A 21,160-nucleotide genomic window follows, 5' to 3' on the forward strand; every position below is an offset into this window, starting at 1 on the left:
TACATCAGGCACATGTCACTTTCTGGGACGATCACTTGTATGTTGGTCTTCAAAGAAGCAGAACTGTGTATCTCTCTCCACTGCTGAATCTGAATATATTGCTGCTGGATCTTGCTGCGCTCAGCTTCTGTGGATGAAGCAAACACTCAAGGACTATGGCATTCATCTGAAGCAAGTGCCACTCTACTGCGACAATGAAAGCGCCATCAAGATTGCCAACAACCCAGTTCAGCACTCGAAGACAAAGCACATTGAAATTCGTCATCACTTTCTCAGAGATCATGTTGTGAACGAAGATATTGATATTATACACGTCAACACTGAAGAGCAATTGGCAGATATCTTCACCAAGCCCTTGGATGAGAAGAGATTTTGCAAGTTACGGTGTGAGCTAAATATCCTGGAATCCTCAAATGTCCTGTGATCAGGCACACATCCTAACACTTATGCATATTGATGACTTAGATGTGCAACACACGAAGTAAAGTATATCTTCAATCAATGAAGACATACATTCTAAGTGTGAATACATTAATGTGGAATTTGACTTCGGAGCGCCACGATAATTGTGCGCCGTGTCTGGGTCTAATACTTCCTATACGGTGGGTAACGCCACCACCAAATGTTCTGTTTGAAGTGTTTCACTCATGGCGTTACATTTGCTATGTCTTCACATTTGATTTGGCTTAAATCTCAACATATCTTCATGATTATCTTCACTATGTTGAGTATATATATACTAGTGTTCTGTCCTCTACAACATTCACTTATAGCTATGTCTTCTTGTTGAATCTTTTGAACTAAGTGAATGTGATCGGACCCTAACCTATCTATGCTTTCTATCTCAAACTCTATCTCTCCAAATCATATGCATTCTATTGAAACTGTCGAATGTCTTCTCTGCGTCCTTGTCAGCAGAAGATACAGAGACAACCATTAAGTCTGTTTTCAATGCGCATTCCTCCACCTGAAACCCTGAGAAGTGGGAACGACCACCCGACAATCCAGGCGTGCGTGGGACGTGGAACAAACCCCAATATGCTGCATGATGGCCACGTGTTCCTCAGATGCGAATCGCCAGGGGCACCTGTGTAATAACGCAGTGCTACCCCTGTACCTATAAATACACACCTCACAGCAGTCATTATCTCTTCTTCCACTCTCGCACGAACCCTAGCGCCACCGCTAGCCCTCGACGACGCCGGCGACGAAGCGCTTCGCTGCCGCAACCTCTCCGACACCATCTTCACACCGACCACAGACATCGCCTTCTCCGCCGTCATCGTAGGTGTCCTCCGTCGCCAAGTTAGGGCACGGACGATCGAACTGCTCGGCCTCCTCTTCCACTCCGTCTAGCAGTTCTTCGTGTGGTAAATAAAACCTCCTTTTTACAGCCTCTTTGATCCTATAGCTTTATCACTTTCTACCACAAGCAGTTTCTATTCACACAAGTTGGATCTCTTTCATACGGCATCTCATAACATGCCTACTATATTCACTTATGCTTCACAAAGTAGTTAGATTCCTCACTTGTACTGATCCGTGGATTCGTACAAATCTGGAACCAACTCCTTATCTATGAGTGAATGTCTTCGCACGATGAGGTCAATGTCTTCTAAACTGATTTAACTTCAAAATCTTCTGAGAATGCATATGACCTCTTCCCCTTCCCTCGCACCTTAATGCTGTCACAGGTACATGTCCGTGGGAGAATCCCTTGGTTCTCATAGTCTGCATTCATTTGCAGAATTCTTACAGCATCACATAAATTCTCCCGAAGTCAGTTCCTGTTTGTCCAGCAAGCGAAAACCTTTGAAGCCTCTGAACGTATTGAAGCCTTTCAGATTAAGGTTCATGGCTTCAGAAAAATCAGCAAGGAAGGGTGGCAGAAAGCGTCGAGGAGAAACATCAAGAGATCTGCCCGATGACCTCTCAGAGCTGTACAAGACAGATCCTGAAGAGGATTACAATCAGCGCAAGACGTGAATCCAGTGGATTCGACGCTATTGGGCAGAACAGTGGTTCAAGTACAGATTTGTGGCCAAGGAATATGCTGAAAAGAATGCCATCAAGCGACCATGGGGAGACATCCTCTACAAAAATCTTCAACCCAGGACCAGAGATGAAGCCATTGAACAAGGCTTCTATCCCTGCATGGTCCGTGGACCACAACCTGCAGATGCTGACCCATCGTCTCTACTATGGTGTCGTGACGACAATCTGTTTAAACGCAAGTTCCAGTTTGCCCAGAACTCAGCAAAGCAGAACAAGAAGACATTGGGACTAGACTTCAACCCTGGTCCTTCTGCTCCAAGGGCTGACGGCACCCGTGATGCAGAACCCAATGTCGTCGGTCCTTTCTACAACCTTGAAGGTCTCATTACCCATATCTTGGTTCAAGGGACAACCGTGAATGAGCCTGTAGATGACGCTGAATCAGATGAAGCGCCTGCAGTGCCGAAGCCAAAGAAGCTGAAGCAGCCAAAAGCTTCAAAGCCGGCCTCTGCACCAAAAATCTCACGGGCGAAGCCACTGGCAACTGCACCTCCTGAAGATAGTGTGTAGTCTGAAGATTTGTCACGCATCTCCAAGCCCCAGAAGGTCAAGATGCATCTGCCACACACCGGCCAAGAGCTAACAGCTGTTGCCATTCTGCGCAATGATGCCATTGATCTGTCAAGTGATGAAGATCTTGCAGATGACGCTCTTGAGCAACTCATCAAGAGCAAAGAAGAAGCAGAAATCTTCAATGATATGCCACTCTTTGACGTGACAATCATCCACAACTTCATTGATGAGTGGGTTGACACGCCAAACATCAGCTTCAAAGATCTGCAGCTACCCATTGGCCTCAGTGTCTCCTTCCATGGCGCCATTGCTTCAGAGCTAGCTCTCGCTTAGCGCATCGTCGAACTGAAGCAAAAGATTGACTATGAAAAGGCTCAGTTCAAGAAGCATATGGCCAAGCTCAGCATGCAAGAGGTGAAAAACTTCAAGATTATGCTGCACGAGCTGAAAGAAGCCTTTCTCAAGAAACGCGCAGAAGCTCAGGGTTCTCGGGAGCGCATGAAGAGCCTGACTGACAAATGTGTGCAAGGCTACAACGAAGCTGAGAAGCACAAGGCCCTTGGGCGTCCGGGCATTGATCCCAGGATGGCTGCTAAGCAGAAGAAGAAGCCCATTGTGGCCGAACCTCTCGCACCCAGGCAGGAAGCAGATCCCATTGTCTTCCCAACTAGAATGACTGACTCGAAGCCAAAAGCCCGGTCAACCACTTTAGAGCTGAAGAAGACAAGGACTGCTGAGGCTGAAGCCAGGAAAAGGAAACATCCTGAAGCGTCTCCTACTGCCCCCTCCAAGAAGAAGAGGAAAACCAAGAAAGAACGGGCTGCTCCCACAGAGCCTTTGATTGTTGAACCCATTTCCATGGTTCGTCCTGACGCTGAACGCCAACTGACAATCCATGAGCCTGCTTTCACAGAGGCTCATGAAGCTGAAGACTTTCCAGCAGCTGATCCCATCGCTGCTGAAGACATTGGTCACCATGACCATGTAGAAGATGGTGCATTCCTTCCTCAGCTCGAGCACAGCGAACTCATCAGCATTGGTCGTCCTCTGACGCCAATTGCTCAGGATACTTCATGGGCTGATCGCCCACAAGAGGAAGAAGACTTTGAGGCCCAGCCAACTCCAACTACACAGGCGTCGCCTGCGTTGTGCAGGCTTTGCAAAGGACCAAGGCCTCCAGTCTTTGCGTCTGAAGCTGAAACTACTGAAGACATTCCGGCCGCATCAGCCGATGAAGAAGAAGTCCCACAAGCTGCTACTCCCCTGTCCCACCAAGAAGCGGTTCTCAAGGAGAACGTGGTTGTGACCGACCCTCCAGCTCGTCAAGTGGAGGTTGAAAATCTTGAGGCCGCCACCACCAACACCAATGAAGCCACTAACGCTGTCATGGCTGAAGCTAATGTGGAGCCCTCCCCAACAAAAGCACCAGAAGTCAGCGAAGCCACTGATCCCACTGCTTCTGTTCCCGCGCCTACTGCCGGTCCTCAGTTCGACTATCATGTTGAGCACAGGCCTTAGGTACAGAAGCCAATCCCAAGATTGCCCAGGTTCCCAGGTCCTGTATCAGCACCTGGATTCTTCAATATCAATGGCTTCAGAGCAGACAACACATTCTTCAATAGCTCCAGGAACCCCTACTCAAGGGAAAGAATATCATCTGATTAGTTCTGGAGCTATCCGCAGCGAAGCTATTACTCCTGCATTCTTTACAATCAAGGTCGCATCTTCCCACACAAGCGTCTTGACATTGAAGCAATAGCTGGTCTGCCCTGTCTGGAAGAAGCTCTGGATTGCTTCAAAGAGTTTGGGTTGCTGCCGTTCGTCACTGACCAAGAGCATTGGAATGAAGAGTTGTTGCTCCAATTCTATGCCACACTTCACATCCGTGGGTATAACAGAGATCCGAAGACTTGGGTCCTAGAGTGGATGACAGGAAACGTTCATCATGAAGCCAAAGACTTTGACATCATTGAGCTCACTGGTCTACCCACTCCCGGCGATCTCTACGAATCTGGCTGTCAACTTCACAGTGAAGCTGTGGAGAGCATCTGTCAGAAGCCTGAACCTAACATGAGTCAGATGCTCAGTATGATGAAGCCATTACCCCAAGATGCTGCATATCCCAAAGAGTTCCTTGTTGAAGACCTAGAGTATCTGCCAAGGACTATTTATCACATCATAAGGCGAACTCTCTGGCCCATCAAAGGGCACTCTCCACATGCCAAGCTGGAAGGTGCAATGAAGACTTTGGTCTTTTATATTCTTCATGGAAAATGCTTCAATGCATAGAACTTCTTCATTCGCCAACTTGCTGCATCAGGCTCTGATCTGTTTGGCTTGAAGTTCTACGCCCCATGGGTAATGCGGCTGATCAAACTTCACTCCGCTATCTCATATCAGCCATCTGCTCGCAATCATCAGATTTTTCTGCCTGATGTGGATATGTCTATTGAAGTCATCTATCCTGAGCCTGCCAAGGAACCTCTAAGTCTTCAGAATGCAGAGCATCAAAGTTTTTCTCAGAACATTGAAGGAGTTGAAGCAGTCACTCGTGTGTATCCTTTGGCTGGCACTACACGTGCACCGCATCCTGCTCTCACTGAAGCCACTGACAGTACAACTGTCCCACGACCCAAGAAGCGCACTCGTGTTCTCAATGACCGAGAGCTTCTTGTGGCTCTTCATCAGAAACCGGATAGGTATCATGACTGGCTGAAGCGTCAAATGCAAAGCCTCTTGGTGGATGTTAATCGCATTCGCAATCTTGCCACCAAGAATGCCTTTGTTGCTCATGAAACCTCTCGACGCACATGGAAAGGGCTGACGCTGATGTGTTCTGAAGATGATCTTCAAGAGGATGGCTTCTCTGAGCGCTTCAAGTTTGACTCCACACCTCCTCGAAGGGCAGTGCTGCGACGAACTCCATCTCTTGAAGACTCTGAGTTCTCTTCCTCTGCTGCAACTATAAATGCCAGAGTGATCGAGGATGACGACGATGCTACTTCACCGCCGCCTCCTTCAGCACGCTTCGACACTGCTCCAAGCTCTTCTGCATCGCCGAACACCACCAAGAACCCTGCTGCTTCACCTACTCTTCATGGGAACGAGTAGAGGCTCTATGTCTTCAAACCTTTTTGGTCCTTACTGACAAAAGGGGGAGAAGCATATGAGTTTAATAGTATTCAAGCGGGTCCATATGGGCAGGTTCTTCATATTTTGCTTCGTGTTTACAACTCTCGTCTTGATACATTTGGTTCTTTGAGTTGTAACACTTAAACTCGATGGTCGTCTGCTACCTATTTGCCATTTTGTGATGCGATGATAAATTCCGCATGTGCGATGATACATTCCGCACTTAGATCATTTTGCAGACGTCCATTTTCCATTATGCATGTCATTATCTTCACATACCTTCATATGCATAGTGGATTGTCATCATAAGTTGAAGAGGATCTCCACAAGCACAACCTGCCATGTGCATTTGCATTTCAAAAGCAAATTACTTATATGCACATCTTCAGGGGGAGCCCTTGCAACTTATGAAGACAATTCCTTATCCTTTACAATTTCACATATTATATTCCCCATTGAAAACTTCAACTAGTTTGTCATCAATCACCAAAAAGGGGGAGATTGTAAGTGCATCTAGTGCCACCCCTAGTTGGTTTTGGAGTATTGACGACAAATCTAGTTGAGGGACTAATGTGTTTGTGAGAATTGCAGGATAACACAGGTAGAAGTCCCTCATTGATTCGGTTTTCCTACCAGATATGACCCCTAAAAATGTATGAAGACATTGAAGTCAAAGGTGGTATATGAAGATATTCACATTGAAGACTATGACAAGAGAAGACATCGCATGAAGCCTATGGAGCTCAAAGACTTAGATCTTTCGTAGTTCTTTTTCTTCTTCTTTATTGAGTCATAGGAACCACCGTACTGTTAAGTGGGGTCCAAGAGAACCAGTCAGAATGACTGAAGTGATGCTTAACCAAAACCTATGTCTTCGAGTGAACACTATGAGAGCGAATCTTGTCCAGAGTCGGACAAGTCAGCTTTGCTTGTATCCCAAGTAAAGTTGCCGTGTGAGTTTGAAATCTGACCATTGGAACACGTGTCAGTTCCTTAGTGACCCAGGGTCATTTTGGACAAATCAGGTCGGGTTGCCTAGTGGCTATAAATAGCCCACCCCCTACAACCAAAAACGGTTGGCTGCTCAGAGTGAGTATACGGCTTTTGTCGTTTGAGATCAACCCACCTCCAAGCTTTTGAGAGAGAATTCCTTGCGAGGATAAAGCCCTAACCACCTAGAGCCAAAGAGAATTAGGCATCACTTAAGTCTTCTTGTTTGTGTGATCTGAAGACTTATTACACTTGAGGACTGTGAATCCTCCAGCCGGTTAGGCGTCGCGTTCTGAGCATCCAAGAGACATTGTGGATTGCCGGTGAACGAAGTCTATGAAGGTTTGGGAGTCTACCTTGAAGACTTACCAGAGTGATTGAGCGAGGTCTGTGTGACCTTAGCTCAAGGGGAATACGGTGAGGACTGGGTGTCCTGAGCTGCGTGTTTAGGACTGGGTGTCCGGGACTGTGTGTCCTCAGGTTTAAATACCTAGCCGCCCTAACTAGACATACAGTTGTCACAGCAACTGGAACTGGTCCAACACATCATTGTCTTCAATGAGTCACTGGTTTCATCCTTCCCTTCTCTTTACGTACTGTTACTCCTTGTGAAGTCATTGTATGATTGCACTATCTTTTATCTTCACTGAGTGACTGCGTGTTCTGTTTGGCTTCATAACATCTTCCTACCTGATCCTTACTACATTGCTGCTATTAGTCATTGTGCTTTCACTCTATTGAATACTTGACTATGGCTTGCCTAGTGTAGTCTACCTTCCGCTGCAGGGTAATAGGTTTATTTCTATCGTTAGTCTTCATAACTTCCACGTTTTGAAGACTTTCATAAAAATCGCCTATTCACCCCCTCTAGTCGATATAACACACTTTCAAACCACCTACTCATGTGTTGAGACCAAGGCATTCCAATCCAACCACAAAAGTCTTGATCTCTAGCCTTCCCCAAGTTGCTTTCCACTCAAATCATCTTTCCACCGTAGCCAAATTTGTGAGAGACAGTTGAGTGTTGGGGAGACCATCATTTGAAGCACAAGAGCAAGGAGTTCATCATCAACACACCATCTATTACCTTTTGGAGAGTGGTGTCTCCTAGATTGGTTAGGTGTCACTGTTGGGGAACGCAGTAATTTCAAAAAAAATCCTACGCACACGCAAGATCATGGTGATGCATAGCAACGAGAGTGGAGAGTGTTTTCCATGTACCCTTGTAGACCATAAGCGGAAGCGTTATGACAACGCGGTTGATGTAGTCGTACGTCTTCACGATCGACCGATCCTAGTACCGAAAGTACGGCACCTCCGCGATCTACACACGTTCGGCTCGGTGACGTCCCACGAACTCAAGATCCAGCAAAGTGTTGAGGGAGAGCTTCGTCGGCACGACGGCGTGATGACGGTGATGATGATGCTACCGGAACAGGGCTTCTCCTAAGCACCACTACGATATGACCGAGGTGGATTATGGTGGAGGGGGGCACCGCACACAGCTGAGAGATCAATGATCAACTTGTGTGTCTATGGGGTGCCCCCCTCCCTCGTATATAAAGGAGTGGAGGAGGGGGAGGGCCGGCCCTCTATGGCGCGCCCTGGAGGAGTCCTACTCCCTCCGGGAGTAGGATCCCCCTTCCCTAGTTGGACTAGGAGAGAAGGAAGGGGGAGAGAGGGAGGAAGGAAAGGGGGGCGCCGCCCCCTCCTAGTCCAATTCAGACTAGAGGGGGAGGGGGCGCGCGGCCTGCCCTGGCTGCCTCTCTCTCTCTCCACTAAAGCCCATTAGGGCCCATATACTCCTCGGGGGGGTTCCGGTAACCCCCCCGGTACCCCGGTATATGCCCGAACTCACTCGGAACCTTTCCAGTGTCCAAACATAGGCTTCCAATATATCGATCTTTATGTCTCGACCATTTCGAGACTCCTCGTCATGCCCGTGATCACATCCGGGACTCCGAACAACTTTTGGTTCATCAAAACACATAAACTCATAATACCGATCGCCACCGAACGTTAAGCGTGCGGACCCTACGGGTTCGAGAACTATGTAGACATGACCGAGACACATCTCCGGTCAATAACCAATAGCGGAACCTGGATGTTCATATTGGCTCCCACATATTCTACAAAGATCTTTATCGGTCAAACCGCATAACGATATACGTTGTTCCCTTTGTCATCGGTATGTTACTTGCCCGAGATTCGATCGTCGGTATTTCAATACCTAGTTCAATCTCATTACCGGCAAGTCTCTTTACTCGTTCCGTAATGCTACATCCTATAACTAACTCATTAGCTACATTGCTTGCAAGGCTTATAGTGATGTACATTACCGAGAGGGCCCAGAGATACCTCTCCGACAATCGGAGTGACAAATCCTAATCTCGATCTATGCCAACTCAACAAACACCATCGGAGATACCTGTACAACACCTTTATAATCACCCAGTTACGTTGTGACATTTGGTAGCACACAAAGTGTTCCTCCGGTATTCGGGAGTTGCATGCTCTCATACTCATATGAACATGTATAAGTTATGGAGAAAGCAATAGCAACAAACTAAACGATCATCGTGCTAAGCTAAGGGATGGGTCAAGGCAATCACATCATTCTCTAATGATGTGATCCCGTTAATCAAATGACAACTCATGTGTATGGTTAGGAAACATAACCATCATTGATTCAATGAGCTAGTCAAGTAGAGGCAAACTAGTGACACTCTGTTTGTCTATGTATTCACACATGTACTAAGTTTCCGGTTAATACAATTCTAGCATGAATAATAAACATTTATCATGATATGAGGAAATATAAACAACAACTTTATTAATGCCTCTAGGGCATATTTCCTTCAGTCTCCCACTTGCACTAGAGTCAATAATCTAGATTACATTGTAATGATTCTAACACCCACAGAGTCTTGGTGCTGATCATCTTTTGCTCGTGAGAGAGGCTTAGTCAACGGGTCTGCAACATTCAGATCCGTATGTATCTTGCAAATCTCTATGTCTCCCTCCTTGACTTGATCACGGATGGAATTGAAGCGCCTCTTGATGTGCTTGGTTCTCTTGTGAAATCTGGATTCCTTTGCCAAGGCAATTGCACCAGTATTGTCACAAAAGATTTTCATTGGACCCGATGCACTAGGTATGACACCTAGATCAGATATGAACTCCTTCATCCAGACTCCTTCATTTGCTGCTTCCGAAGCAGCTATGTATTCCGCTTCACACGTAGATCCCGCCACGACACTCTGCTTGGAACTGCACCAACTGACAGCTCCACCATTTAATAAAAACACGTATCCGGTTTGTGACTTAGAGTCATCCGGATCAGTGTCAAAGCTTGCATCGACGTAACCGTTTATGATGAGCTCTTTGTCACCTCCATATACGAGAAACATATCCTTAGTCCTTTTCAGGTATTTCAGGATATTCTTGACCGCTGTCCAGTGATACACTCCTAGATTACTTTGGTACCTCCCTGCTAAACTGATAGCAAGGCACACATCAGGTCTGGTACACAACATTGCATACATGATAGAGCCTATGGCTGAAGCATAGGGAACACCTTTCATTTTCTCTCTATCTTCTACAGTGGTCGGGCATTGAGTCTGACTCAACTTCACACATTGTAATACAGGCAAGAACCCTTTCTTTGCCTGATCCATTTTGAACTTCTTCAAAACTGTATCAAGGTATGTGCTTTGTGAATTCCAATTAAGCGTCTTGATCTATCTCTATAGATCTTGATGCCCAATATATAAGCAGCTTCATCGAGGTCTTTCATTGGAAAATTCTTATTCAAGTATCCTTTTATGCTATTCAGAAATTCAGTATCATTTCCGATCAACAATATGTCATCTACATATAATATCAGAAATGCTACGGAGCTCCCACTCACTTTCTTGTAAATGCAGGCTTCTCCAAAAGTCTATATAAAACCATATGCTTTGATCACACTATCAAAGCGTATATTCCAACTCCGAGAGGCTTGCACCAATCCATAAATGGATCGCTGGAGCTTGCACACTTTGTTAGAACCTTTTGGATCGACAAAACCTTCTGGTTGCATCATATACAACTCTTCTTTAAGATATCCATTAGGCCTCATTTGGTAGAAATGGATTTGAGAGGTTTTGGGAGGGGGGATTTCAGGGGATTTGGTGAATCCCCCTCTTCCACCCAATCCCCTCAAAACCCCTTGAATCCTCAAAACCCTTCCTTTCACAATCCTCTTTGTTTATAATTTCTATTTTGGTAGAAAGGGTTTGTCATGTTGACATAACATGGTGTAGAACATTTAAAAATCCAATCTTTACAATGTAACTAACTCTCCTTATATCCTTGCTGCAAAATTGATAAAAATGACTTGAAATCAATATATCATCACGTCAACTACATATTTATCATAACAACATGTTTTTGAAACTCAAATCTCAACATTCATAATTTATCATAACAACATAATCTTTCGCAGCAAACACCCATCAAATTTTGCCCAAAGTGTGGTTGAGCAAGTTGTAAACATGAGTCTCACAGCAGTCCCCAAATGAGATGTCAGGAATTAGCTGGTACACTTCACTTCATCAGCTCTACTTCTACATGCAAAATCTCCTTTTTGATCATGTTAGGCGATGTCTCCCTTTTCATAGCGGTCTTCTTGCTCCAATCTTCAACCATGCAAACAAGAATGAAAAGTCAATTACAATGTATACATTTCTCTGAATAGTATATATGGCTTGGAATGGCAGAACAGGTTACAGTAATTAGATGAATGAAATGCATAAGTGTCGAATCACAACAATAACAAAAAATACCATGTTCCCAACTCTGTTTTGATACACGATATGGGTGAAGTGACATGACACTTCCAGAAACAAGGATACAACAATCACTGGTCCGAAATGATAATACAAGGCGGTGTAGATCTCTAAGGAGCAACATTAAAAGGGAAGGACACGCGGCAAGATGCCATCAAGCTCCCAGCAGCAATGGTCGGGGAGCATGTCCACATTGTGCATCAGAGGAAGGATTGTATACATTATAAAGTATGTTTTAAATATTTATATTTATACATCGACATGATTCACATACTAAGCAAAACATAATGGACTAGGTACTCAGGCAAAACATATTTATACATCGCTGGGATCACTGGATCACTCAGGGATGGTACTCAGGGAAATACGTGGACTGATCACTGGATCTCGGTAAGTGCTACATCCTCTGTCAGCATAATAATCTACAGTACATGAATAGAGGAAAACAAGAAATCTCCACCAACCAAATAAGAAGCCAACAATGCTTCTTGCTGTCGAAGTTTAGCAACCACTAGACAGAGTTATTAAAATTTCTACATGCACCATTATAGGAGGAAGAACCAGAGAATGTGGCCATTTCGCAGCAAAGTGAAAACATTACCAATGTTCGAAAGAAGATGATCCATGCTTGGTAATTGAAGATCCTTAATGAGGTGGAGAAAGTCATCCCAGTTCGATCTGACCTGTCATTCATATATGGGAAGAAAAGATCAACCCCTAGTTAGAATATATGCATGACTAATAAACGAGAAACAAATATCAGTACAACACCAGTCATGAATGAGCAACTCCAAAACATAAAATCAAGATCTCGCTTAATGGGATTCAGCATGGAAAATTATCTTAATAAGTATCCCTTTTATCAATCAAATGATATTGCTAGCTTGCATGTCCAGATGTGCTCCTCATACAACAAACTGAATCACCTAACAGTTTTTTAATAGTACCTAGCACTTCTGTTACTTGCAAACATGATCCTTCAAAGACCAGCAGTAGAAGAAAATTTTGGAAAGGAGCTACAAATGCAAAGAGTTTATGACACTGATCAAACTTCTTACCATTAGTTGGAGGGCATTATCTGAAACCTGCTTTATGTTCCTCCAAAATAAGGCAGCACGAGAGTACCACTTTCTGGATAAGTATGGAACCGCTGCTTTAATTGATTCTTTAGCAGATAAAGGATGATGCACATAACCCTCTCCAGTTGTCTTCAATTCCGGTACCCCTGGAATGATTGCAGTAACAATTGCGTCAGCTACATTCTCTAACCGTGGTTCAAATTCTTTGTCTCCATTCCAAGTTTGAAATATAATCTTACTCCTTCTAGCTCCAGGACCAACCCAAGTTGACAAAAACTTAGATGCCAAAACATTGAACTTATCACCATTAACCTCTAGAATTTTCTCAGCTGAACGCCCCAGGTTCTGGAGATCCATAATATAAGACGCACCTTTGCTGGCCCATAGTCCACCACTGATTATCTACAACTCAAAAGCAGAGTAGCACTTTACAGACGATACAATAATACAAATAGGAAACATGGACATGTATTGCAAATAGGAACAACAATCACGGGGAACATTATTATACTGGAAATCCAAGTATGCAAGGAGGAAAACCATAAATACATACCTTGATTTGGACAAGTTGTGCTTCGCCAAATTCAATCCCAGTGAACTCACTTGAGTAGCCCGGCTTCGCATGGAAAAGACAACTCAAAGATTAGAGGCTACACATACACACTAGACAACTATGGACCCAAAAAAACTCAGAAGGAACAATATCAGCTACTGAGCACCAAATAGAATGGCTTGGTATTCTTGTCGTTTTCTTACTAATCTAGGGTAGCCCATCTCGCCCCTCACACGCGTCAAGCCGCAGGCACTGCAGCAATTAACGCTCGCGCTCCAGTGCATACAGCAGCATGGCCAATCGGGCCGTGATGAGCATGCAGCCAACAAACCAACAAAGCATTGGCACCGATTCGGCAGTTCACATCAAGCATTACCACTACTACTTGCAGATAACCACATCAAGCATTGCCACTACTTGCAGTTCACATCAAGATTCAGAGTCGACAGTGAATCACTAAACCAACAGTAACCTGCTACTAGATACAGGGGACACAATCTAAGAGGAGGTGAACTTGGTGATGGCTTTGGTGCCCTCGGAGACGTCGTGCTTGGCGAGCTCGCCGGGGAAGATGAGGCGACAACCATGGCAGGGCGGATTAAAGAACCCTAGACGACGAGGGGAGAGGAGGGGAGGCGAGGCGAGGGCTTACCACCGAGGAGAAGGCCAGTATGGCGGAGGAGGTACGCCGGCGTAGAGATGTCGTTCGACGACATGTTGAGGAGGAATCGAGCGGCGGTGCGGTGAGCAGGCGGCGGCGGCGTGGTGTCGTCCCTCCCAAATCCGCGAGCCCCCCCTTGAGGGTTATGTACCGCGTGGAAAGGAGGGTGTAAGAGGGGGTCAAAGGGGGTTGGGCCATTGAATACCCGTGTACCAAATGGGCCCTCACGGTTTTGCGGGGTTTCTGGGCCACACGAGGAAATTGCCTTCAAAACCCCCTCGATCCTCTCCTACCAAACGAGGCCTTAAGGAATGCAGTTTTGACATCCATTTGCCAAATTTCATAATCATAAAATGCGGCAATTGCTAACATGATTCGGACGGACTTAAGCATCGCTACGGGTGAGAAGGTCTCATCGTAGTGAACTCCTTGAACTTGTCGAAAACCTTTTGCAACAAGTCGAGATTTGTAGACAGTAATATTACCGTCAGCGTCAGTCTTCTTCTTGAAGATCCATTTATTTTCTATGGCCTGCCGATCATCGGGCAAGTCAACCAAAATCCACACTTTGTTCTCATACATGGATCCCATCTCAGATTTCATGGCCTCAAGCCATTTTGAGGAATCTGGGCTCATTATCGCTTCCTCATAGTTCGTAGGTTCGTCATGGTGAAGTAACATGACTTCCATAACAGGATTACCGTACCACTCTGGTGCGGATCTTACTCTGGTTGACCTATGAGGTTCGGTAGTAACTTGATCAGAAGTTTCATGTTCATCATCATTAGCTTCCCCACTTACTGGTGTAGGAATCACCAGAACTGATTTCAGTGATGAACTACTTTCCAATAAGGGAGAAGGTACAATTACCTCGTCAAGTTCTACTTTCCTCCCACTCACTTCTTTCGAGAGAAACTCCTTCTCTAGAAAGGATCCATTCTTAGCAATGAATATCTTGCCTTCGGATCTGTGATAGAAGGTGCACCCAACAGTCTCCTTTGGGTGTTCTATGAAGACACATTTCTCCGATTTGGGTTCGAGCTTATCAGGTTGAAGCTTTTTCACATAAGCATCGCAGCCCCAAACTTTAAGAAACGATAACTTGGGTTTCTTACCAAACCATAGTTCATAAGGTGTCATCTCAACAGATTTAGATGGTGCCCTATTTAATGTGAATGCAGCCGTCTCTAAAGCATAACCCGAAAACGATAGCGGTAAATCAGTAAGAGACATCATAGATCGCACCATATCTAGTAAAGTACGATTACGACGTTCGGACACACCATTACGCTATGGTGTTCCGGGTGGCGTGAGTTGTGAAACTATTCCGCATTGTTTCAGATGAAGACCAAACTCATAGATAGTAATCTATCTACTCCTATTTCAAACACACAGAGATACATGCACTCACTAGTTGTGCCTCTGTGCATACCGCGCACACTCTCAATACGTCTTTCTCTCCCTCCCCATCCCCACCCCGACCCCAACCCCAACAATGACAGCAGAAGGGTGAAAACTCGATCTGATCTGTATCTATCAATTGGTTTCTCTCTCAAACATTGTGTCTCTGTGCCTCACTCAGACACACTCGATACGTCTTTTCTCCGTAGGCCCCTCGATATGTAGACTTCTCACGCGCGTACAGTTGTAGTGACGATGACGCTGAAACCAATTTGCTTTGTTTTTGTTGGCCTCATGTGATAGTTTTCACCCTGTTTTCTGTTAATTAACAAGACAACCTTTTCTTTGTTACTACTAGTGAATCTAAAATCATTCAGGGCAGACATAAAATATATCACTTCAACCCAATTATCGCAGTAACTATTTTAAAAGAAACTAGCTAGATGCCTGTGCGTTGCACGGAACATCAAGATGCATTTGTATGAGTAGTTTATCTTGTGAGAGACTAGCAAGATGCCCATGCATTGCATGGAACATCAAGATGCATTTATATGAGTAGTTTATCTTGTGAGAGAAAAGGATGAATGAGGGAAGGCCTTATTTGCGAATGTGGAGAGGGGTGTGGGTATCATTTTGCAAAATTTCCATAGTTTCCTTCCTATCCGTCAGATATAAATCGGACGGCCTATATTGCAGGATGGCAGGCACACCATCATCACCAACTCTGTTTTTTATCTCTACTCCTATAAAAGACTCAGTTGGTGATGATGGTGTGTCTGCCATCCATCATTTCTGACCATCAGATCCGCATCTAATGACTATGATGTAAGTCGTGCCTTTTTGCAACAAGACCCCACTTCTCTGCTCCAATTTGCAGAAACCCCTTAGTATATTGAAACCAACCACATCCCTCCCCCACCTCATCAAAACAGCCACAAGGAATATATTTTGAGTGAAACCTAATACGAGTATATTTTTAGTGATATATACACCAAACTAGAGTGTTTTTCTCTCAAGTTTGTGAACATGTATTATTATATTTTGGATCCGTTGCAACGCACAGGCACATTGCTAGTAAGAGTAGAGAAAAGGATGAACGAGGGAAGGCCTTATTTGCAAACGTGTAGAGGGGTGTGTGTATCTTTTTGCAAAATTGCCACAGTTTCCTTCCTATCCGTTAGATATAAATCCGATGACCTATATTGCAGGATGGCACGCACACCATCATCACCAACTTTGTTTTCTACTCCCTCCATTCCTAAATATTTATCTTTTTAGAGATTTCAACAAGTGACTACATACAGAGAAAAATGAGTGAATCTACACTCATAAAATATGTCTACATACACATCCGTATGTGGTAGTCCATTTGAAATCTGAAAAAGACAAATAGTTAGGAACGGATGGAGTATAAAGAGTAGACATGGAGATATATCTCCAGCATGGTCTGCAACAAAAATGTGCTGGACTGGTTAGCGCCGGATGCTCGCAACGCGATGACCAGAGTTCGAATTATGTCTTTAACTTTAGATTTTTATATTATATATTACTTATTTAATATATACTTCTTTAACTACTGTACTGACAGTGGAACCCATAGAGTACTTAGATTACAAGATTAAGGATGTACTTGTTTCTTTTTAACTTTTTGTACGAAGCTGTAGCCACCCTGAAAGTCATATGTACAATGTATATGCAATTAACTTTTTATAGAGGGAGAATCATACACGCAATTAACTCAAATGGATTGGATGTGACTCTATTATTTCCAGCATAAGAGCATCTCCAATGGTAGCCGGCAAATTTCCTCCCGCTTCCTTCAGCGGAGGACGACATCAAACACGAGCGGCATACATTTTCACAACTCTAACTAACCAGATGAAATTCGTGCAAACACGGACTATTTTCATATAAGCATGCAGGATTTCGTATAAAAAAGCTGGATCTTCATATAAACATGATGGATTTCATTACATTTACATGAACTAAGCGCTGCTAATCCGGCTCTCTTGGTATAATTAATACTCCTCCGTCCGGAAATACTTGTCCTAAAAATGGATGTATCTAGACTTATTTTAGTTATAGATACATCCAATTTATCCATTCTTAGAACAAATATTTCCCGCCAGCCGGAGAGGGAGCACCTAATCTAAATGGCCGCCTGCGGATACCTTTGTCTTCCTCATGTCCGGCAGACACTTGCGGGGTCGACGAAGGTCCTCGGAAGAGATGAAGCAGCAAAGAAACCACCTGAATGCGCAATCGTCGCCTCATCGGTGGCCTTCATGGGACCCAAGTGGCAGCGGCCTCCCGTGTTTTACTTCTCCTTGATGATGGTGGCGGATACGGAGAAGCTGGCCACCGACTCGTCGCTCCCCACACACCCGGCTTCTGTCTCTGCCTGCATGGCGTTGCCGTAGGCATGGGAGGCGCGCCCACAGACACGGGAGGCACGACCACCGCAGACACTGGTGGCGCAGTACGACACAACAACGACGATGCCCGTACCAGCATGCTCACCGCCGTACCGGTGTGGAGCAACTCGCCACTCCTCATCGAGCTGAACTAGAGCGGCGAGTTGCTGAACCACGCGCCGGATTGGGGCGGCAACTGGCTCCGTCGGGCAAAGCGAGGTTGATGAAGCACCAAGCGGCCTCACCCATATCCGGAGGACTCAGCGGGCCACCCAGCCGGGAAGTATGCCGGAGAACGGCTCCTCGGAAGCCATCAGAAGAGTGGAGAAAATGGTGAAGGAGGAGATGGGGGAGCGGAGGAGGGGTGCGATTCTTGCCCGCTGTCTGTCTAGCCTCGTTTAAAAAGAGGGCGGACGGTAGGAGCTTGGCCGGCGTCTGGCCTCGTTTAAACTAAGGGCGGATGGGAGGTGCTCGGTCGGTGTTGCATTTAATTCCAGCCCACTCATGAACGGACGTGTGGCCAGAGTAGGTTTCTCGGTTTGCATGCGGTTTTAACGGAGGGGTTTGATGGAGGCGAGGAGGCGTGTTCAGTCGGGCGTGCAGCGGGCGATGCAGTACTATCCGATTTGACAGCGGGCGCTGCAGTTCCCGATACGGCTTTAATGTAGACGAGGGAGGGGTAGCGGTTCCCGGGATGTTGAACGGCCAATGATGCATCCACCTTCAATTAGCATCGTGCATGCATGAGGGAAGTGATGGGAGGAGGACCGGGAAAAGAGGCTGCACGATGTGAATGCAATATAGTTTGCACACATATAAAGGCGCCCCTCCATTCCAATGCATCTACCACATCGTACGCACCTAAGCATTTGCCTAAGCACCTGCACTAAGCGCAAAAGTGCTCACTCCAAACCCATGGCGGTGATGCGCGCGAGCGGCAAGCGGCTGTGCCAGATGGTCCACGACGCCGGCCTACGGCATGGCGCCGAGGATCGCCTCCAGACAGTGTTCGCGACCGGCTGGTGGATGGCCGCCCTCGACGCCAACTACGACTCTCAGTTGGACTAGATGATCGTTGCCACCACCAACAAGTTCACCGTCCTCAAGAAGCTCGGGGACGACATCGCCGTACTCCTCCACACTACAAAAAAATAGACTTCCGTGATGATACGTGTTTGTCATAGTAGGTCGCCTTTTCTGTCATGCATGTACATCCATGACAAATTTATGACATAATCAAGATAGTCATACCTGTGCTGTCGTAGAAGTGTTCCATGACATTGCCAAAATTATCATCACGGAAGTGTCCACTTCCATGACGATAAATCGCGCGTCACAGAAGTGCTTTCGTCAAGGGTGACCGACGCATGGCATCCACCGTAACGGAACGCCGTTAAGCTATCAGGTCAGATTTTGGATCCGATAACCCGTTAATAGCCACGACCAATGCCGATTTTCCACGTGTAAAATTCTCATTGGCTGACGGATCCACGTGTCAGCTCCGCGTTGGCACATGTGTCACTCATCCAACGGTCGAGATGGGCCTATGATATGTTGACACGTGGACCGGCCCAAAAGTGGCCCACAAAGTTTAAATGGGCCGGCCCAACCGAAGGCCCATAAGATTTAGCGGACCATAATGGGCCAGCCCAGCTAAAGGCCCACAAAATTTAGCGGACCATAATGGGCCGGCCCAGCTAAAGGCCCACATGATTTTGTAGACCATAATTGGTCGGCCCAGCTAAAGGCCCACAAGATTTTGCGGACCACAATGGGCCGGCCCAGCTAAAGGCCCAACATTCTCTGTTAAATCGGCTCGTCAACAGCCTATCCTAAACTTGTCATCAACGCGGCCCATGGTCACTTCTGGCTCGTTAATAGTCCGCTAAGTAATTGGGCCAAATTACGGCCTGGTGTATTTCCGGCCTATTAAAGGTCCGGCTTCATTTGGGCCCATTTACAGGCCATCAAAACTTTCGGCCCATAAACGACCGTGATGGATTTGGGTCATATTCGGCCATGTCTGACATTCGGCCTGTTAGAGGCCCACTATAGCTTTGGGCCACTTTCGGCCTATTGTCATTTTCGGCCTGTTAACGCCGGACGTAAACCATGGGCCATATGTGGCCCAACGTCATATCGGGCCCATTAATGGCCCATATAAAAATGACGATAATCTAGCCCGACCGAAGTTCTGGCATGTTAAAGGCCCGTGTGTTAGGTCAGCGCATTTACGGCCCGTCCGAATTTCGGCCTGTCAAAGATTCGCATCGTAAATGGGCCACCATTTCAGCCTGCTAAGTCCAGTGGGTTATTTGGCACAATCAAGGCCCAATCTCACTTTCGGTCTATTAAAGGCCCATGTTTTTTATGGGCTCGAGATATTTACACCTATAAACGGCCTATTTTTACTGAGGGCCCAAATTATGTTTATGCCTGTTAAAGGCCCACTATGGGCACAAGCCTACCAGAACAATACGAAAGCTTATGCTGATTTAGGCCCAAATATTTTTAGTGGGCTACATGCCAATTTCGGTCCGTAATCGTTTTTAGCCCAATTGGAATGGGCCCGACGAATGTTGGCATGTTGGGCACCTACAAAGCTTTCGGCCGAATACATTACTAAGATAAACCTACACTATACAAAAATAGCGCCATAATTACTGCAGCCTGAGGCAGCATCATAAATGTTGTATCACAAAAAAATAAATTCCAACCATACAACAAAAGGCCTGTTGGCATAAAGTTTACAGTCCTTCCAGATAAAAGCACCATCAGATGTATAGAAGCACAGATCATTTGACGTGAGTGCTAATGTTTCAGGCTGTAGAATCTGATGGAGCAGCACGATCTCCACCTTTTTCCGCCATTGCTCTTGAACAACGAAGCGAATGTCTGATAGTTTGGTTTCAAAACCATTCATATCTTGACGACATTTCTCAACCACTATTCTTGTTTCCGAAACAACATCCATTAGGGATTGGACTTGTGTCTGGAGCACAGATATATCACTCCGTCTAGCAGGAAGATTTTGTTCAGTAGGCGATTTGGACGAGGTTACCTTGACAACCAACCCAGAATTACGCAGGAAGGTGCTTTTTGCACTGTTAGTGGAGAGATATTGACACACTGCAGCAAGAGGTGACATTGTGCCTGTAGTAGCCTCGTCACCTTCAGGTGGTTGTGGCTGTTCAATCATTTGTTCCATAGCTTCCTGAAAGTTTAAACTTGTAGATTAGTGTACCAGATAAGTTACTAATGAGACAAAAACAAACAAAGTAGGTTAAATGTTTATACATAACTTATTTTGGTGAACTACTGTAATACATTAGCATGTATTGTAGTGCCAACTACATAATAAAATCACTTTCGGAACATATGTCCATGTAGCATGCCTACTATATTGTCTATTTCCTCACATTCGTTGACATCTAAGGATAAAAAGACATGGTTTAAAGTAGGATGAACATAGTATGACATCATTCATATCATGGGCAAACAAATATAAAACAAACATGCTATTTTATCATTGT

General features: G+C 45.4%; 1 protein-coding gene across 1 annotated transcript; it reads right to left on the reverse strand.

Annotated features, from left to right (window-relative positions):
- Positions 1–11,277: 11,277 nt before the first annotated feature.
- On the reverse strand, positions 11,278–13,372 carry LOC119283432 (membralin-like protein At1g60995). Its single transcript, XM_037562985.1, has 6 exons — positions 13,355–13,372; positions 13,152–13,214; positions 12,838–13,000; positions 12,578–12,744; positions 12,121–12,202; positions 11,278–11,369 (listed from the first exon to the last, which is right to left on the reverse strand). The coding sequence occupies exons 1-6, from the start codon at positions 13,370–13,372 to the stop codon at positions 11,278–11,280; spliced, it is 585 nt and encodes a 194-aa protein (XP_037418882.1).
- Between the last annotated feature and the right edge of the window lie 7,788 nt (positions 13,373–21,160).

The sequence above is a fragment of the Triticum dicoccoides genome, chromosome 4A (assembly GCF_002162155.2).
Source record: "Triticum dicoccoides isolate Atlit2015 ecotype Zavitan chromosome 4A, WEW_v2.0, whole genome shotgun sequence".
In the NCBI taxonomy this organism is placed as follows: Eukaryota; Viridiplantae; Streptophyta; class Magnoliopsida; order Poales; family Poaceae; genus Triticum; species Triticum dicoccoides.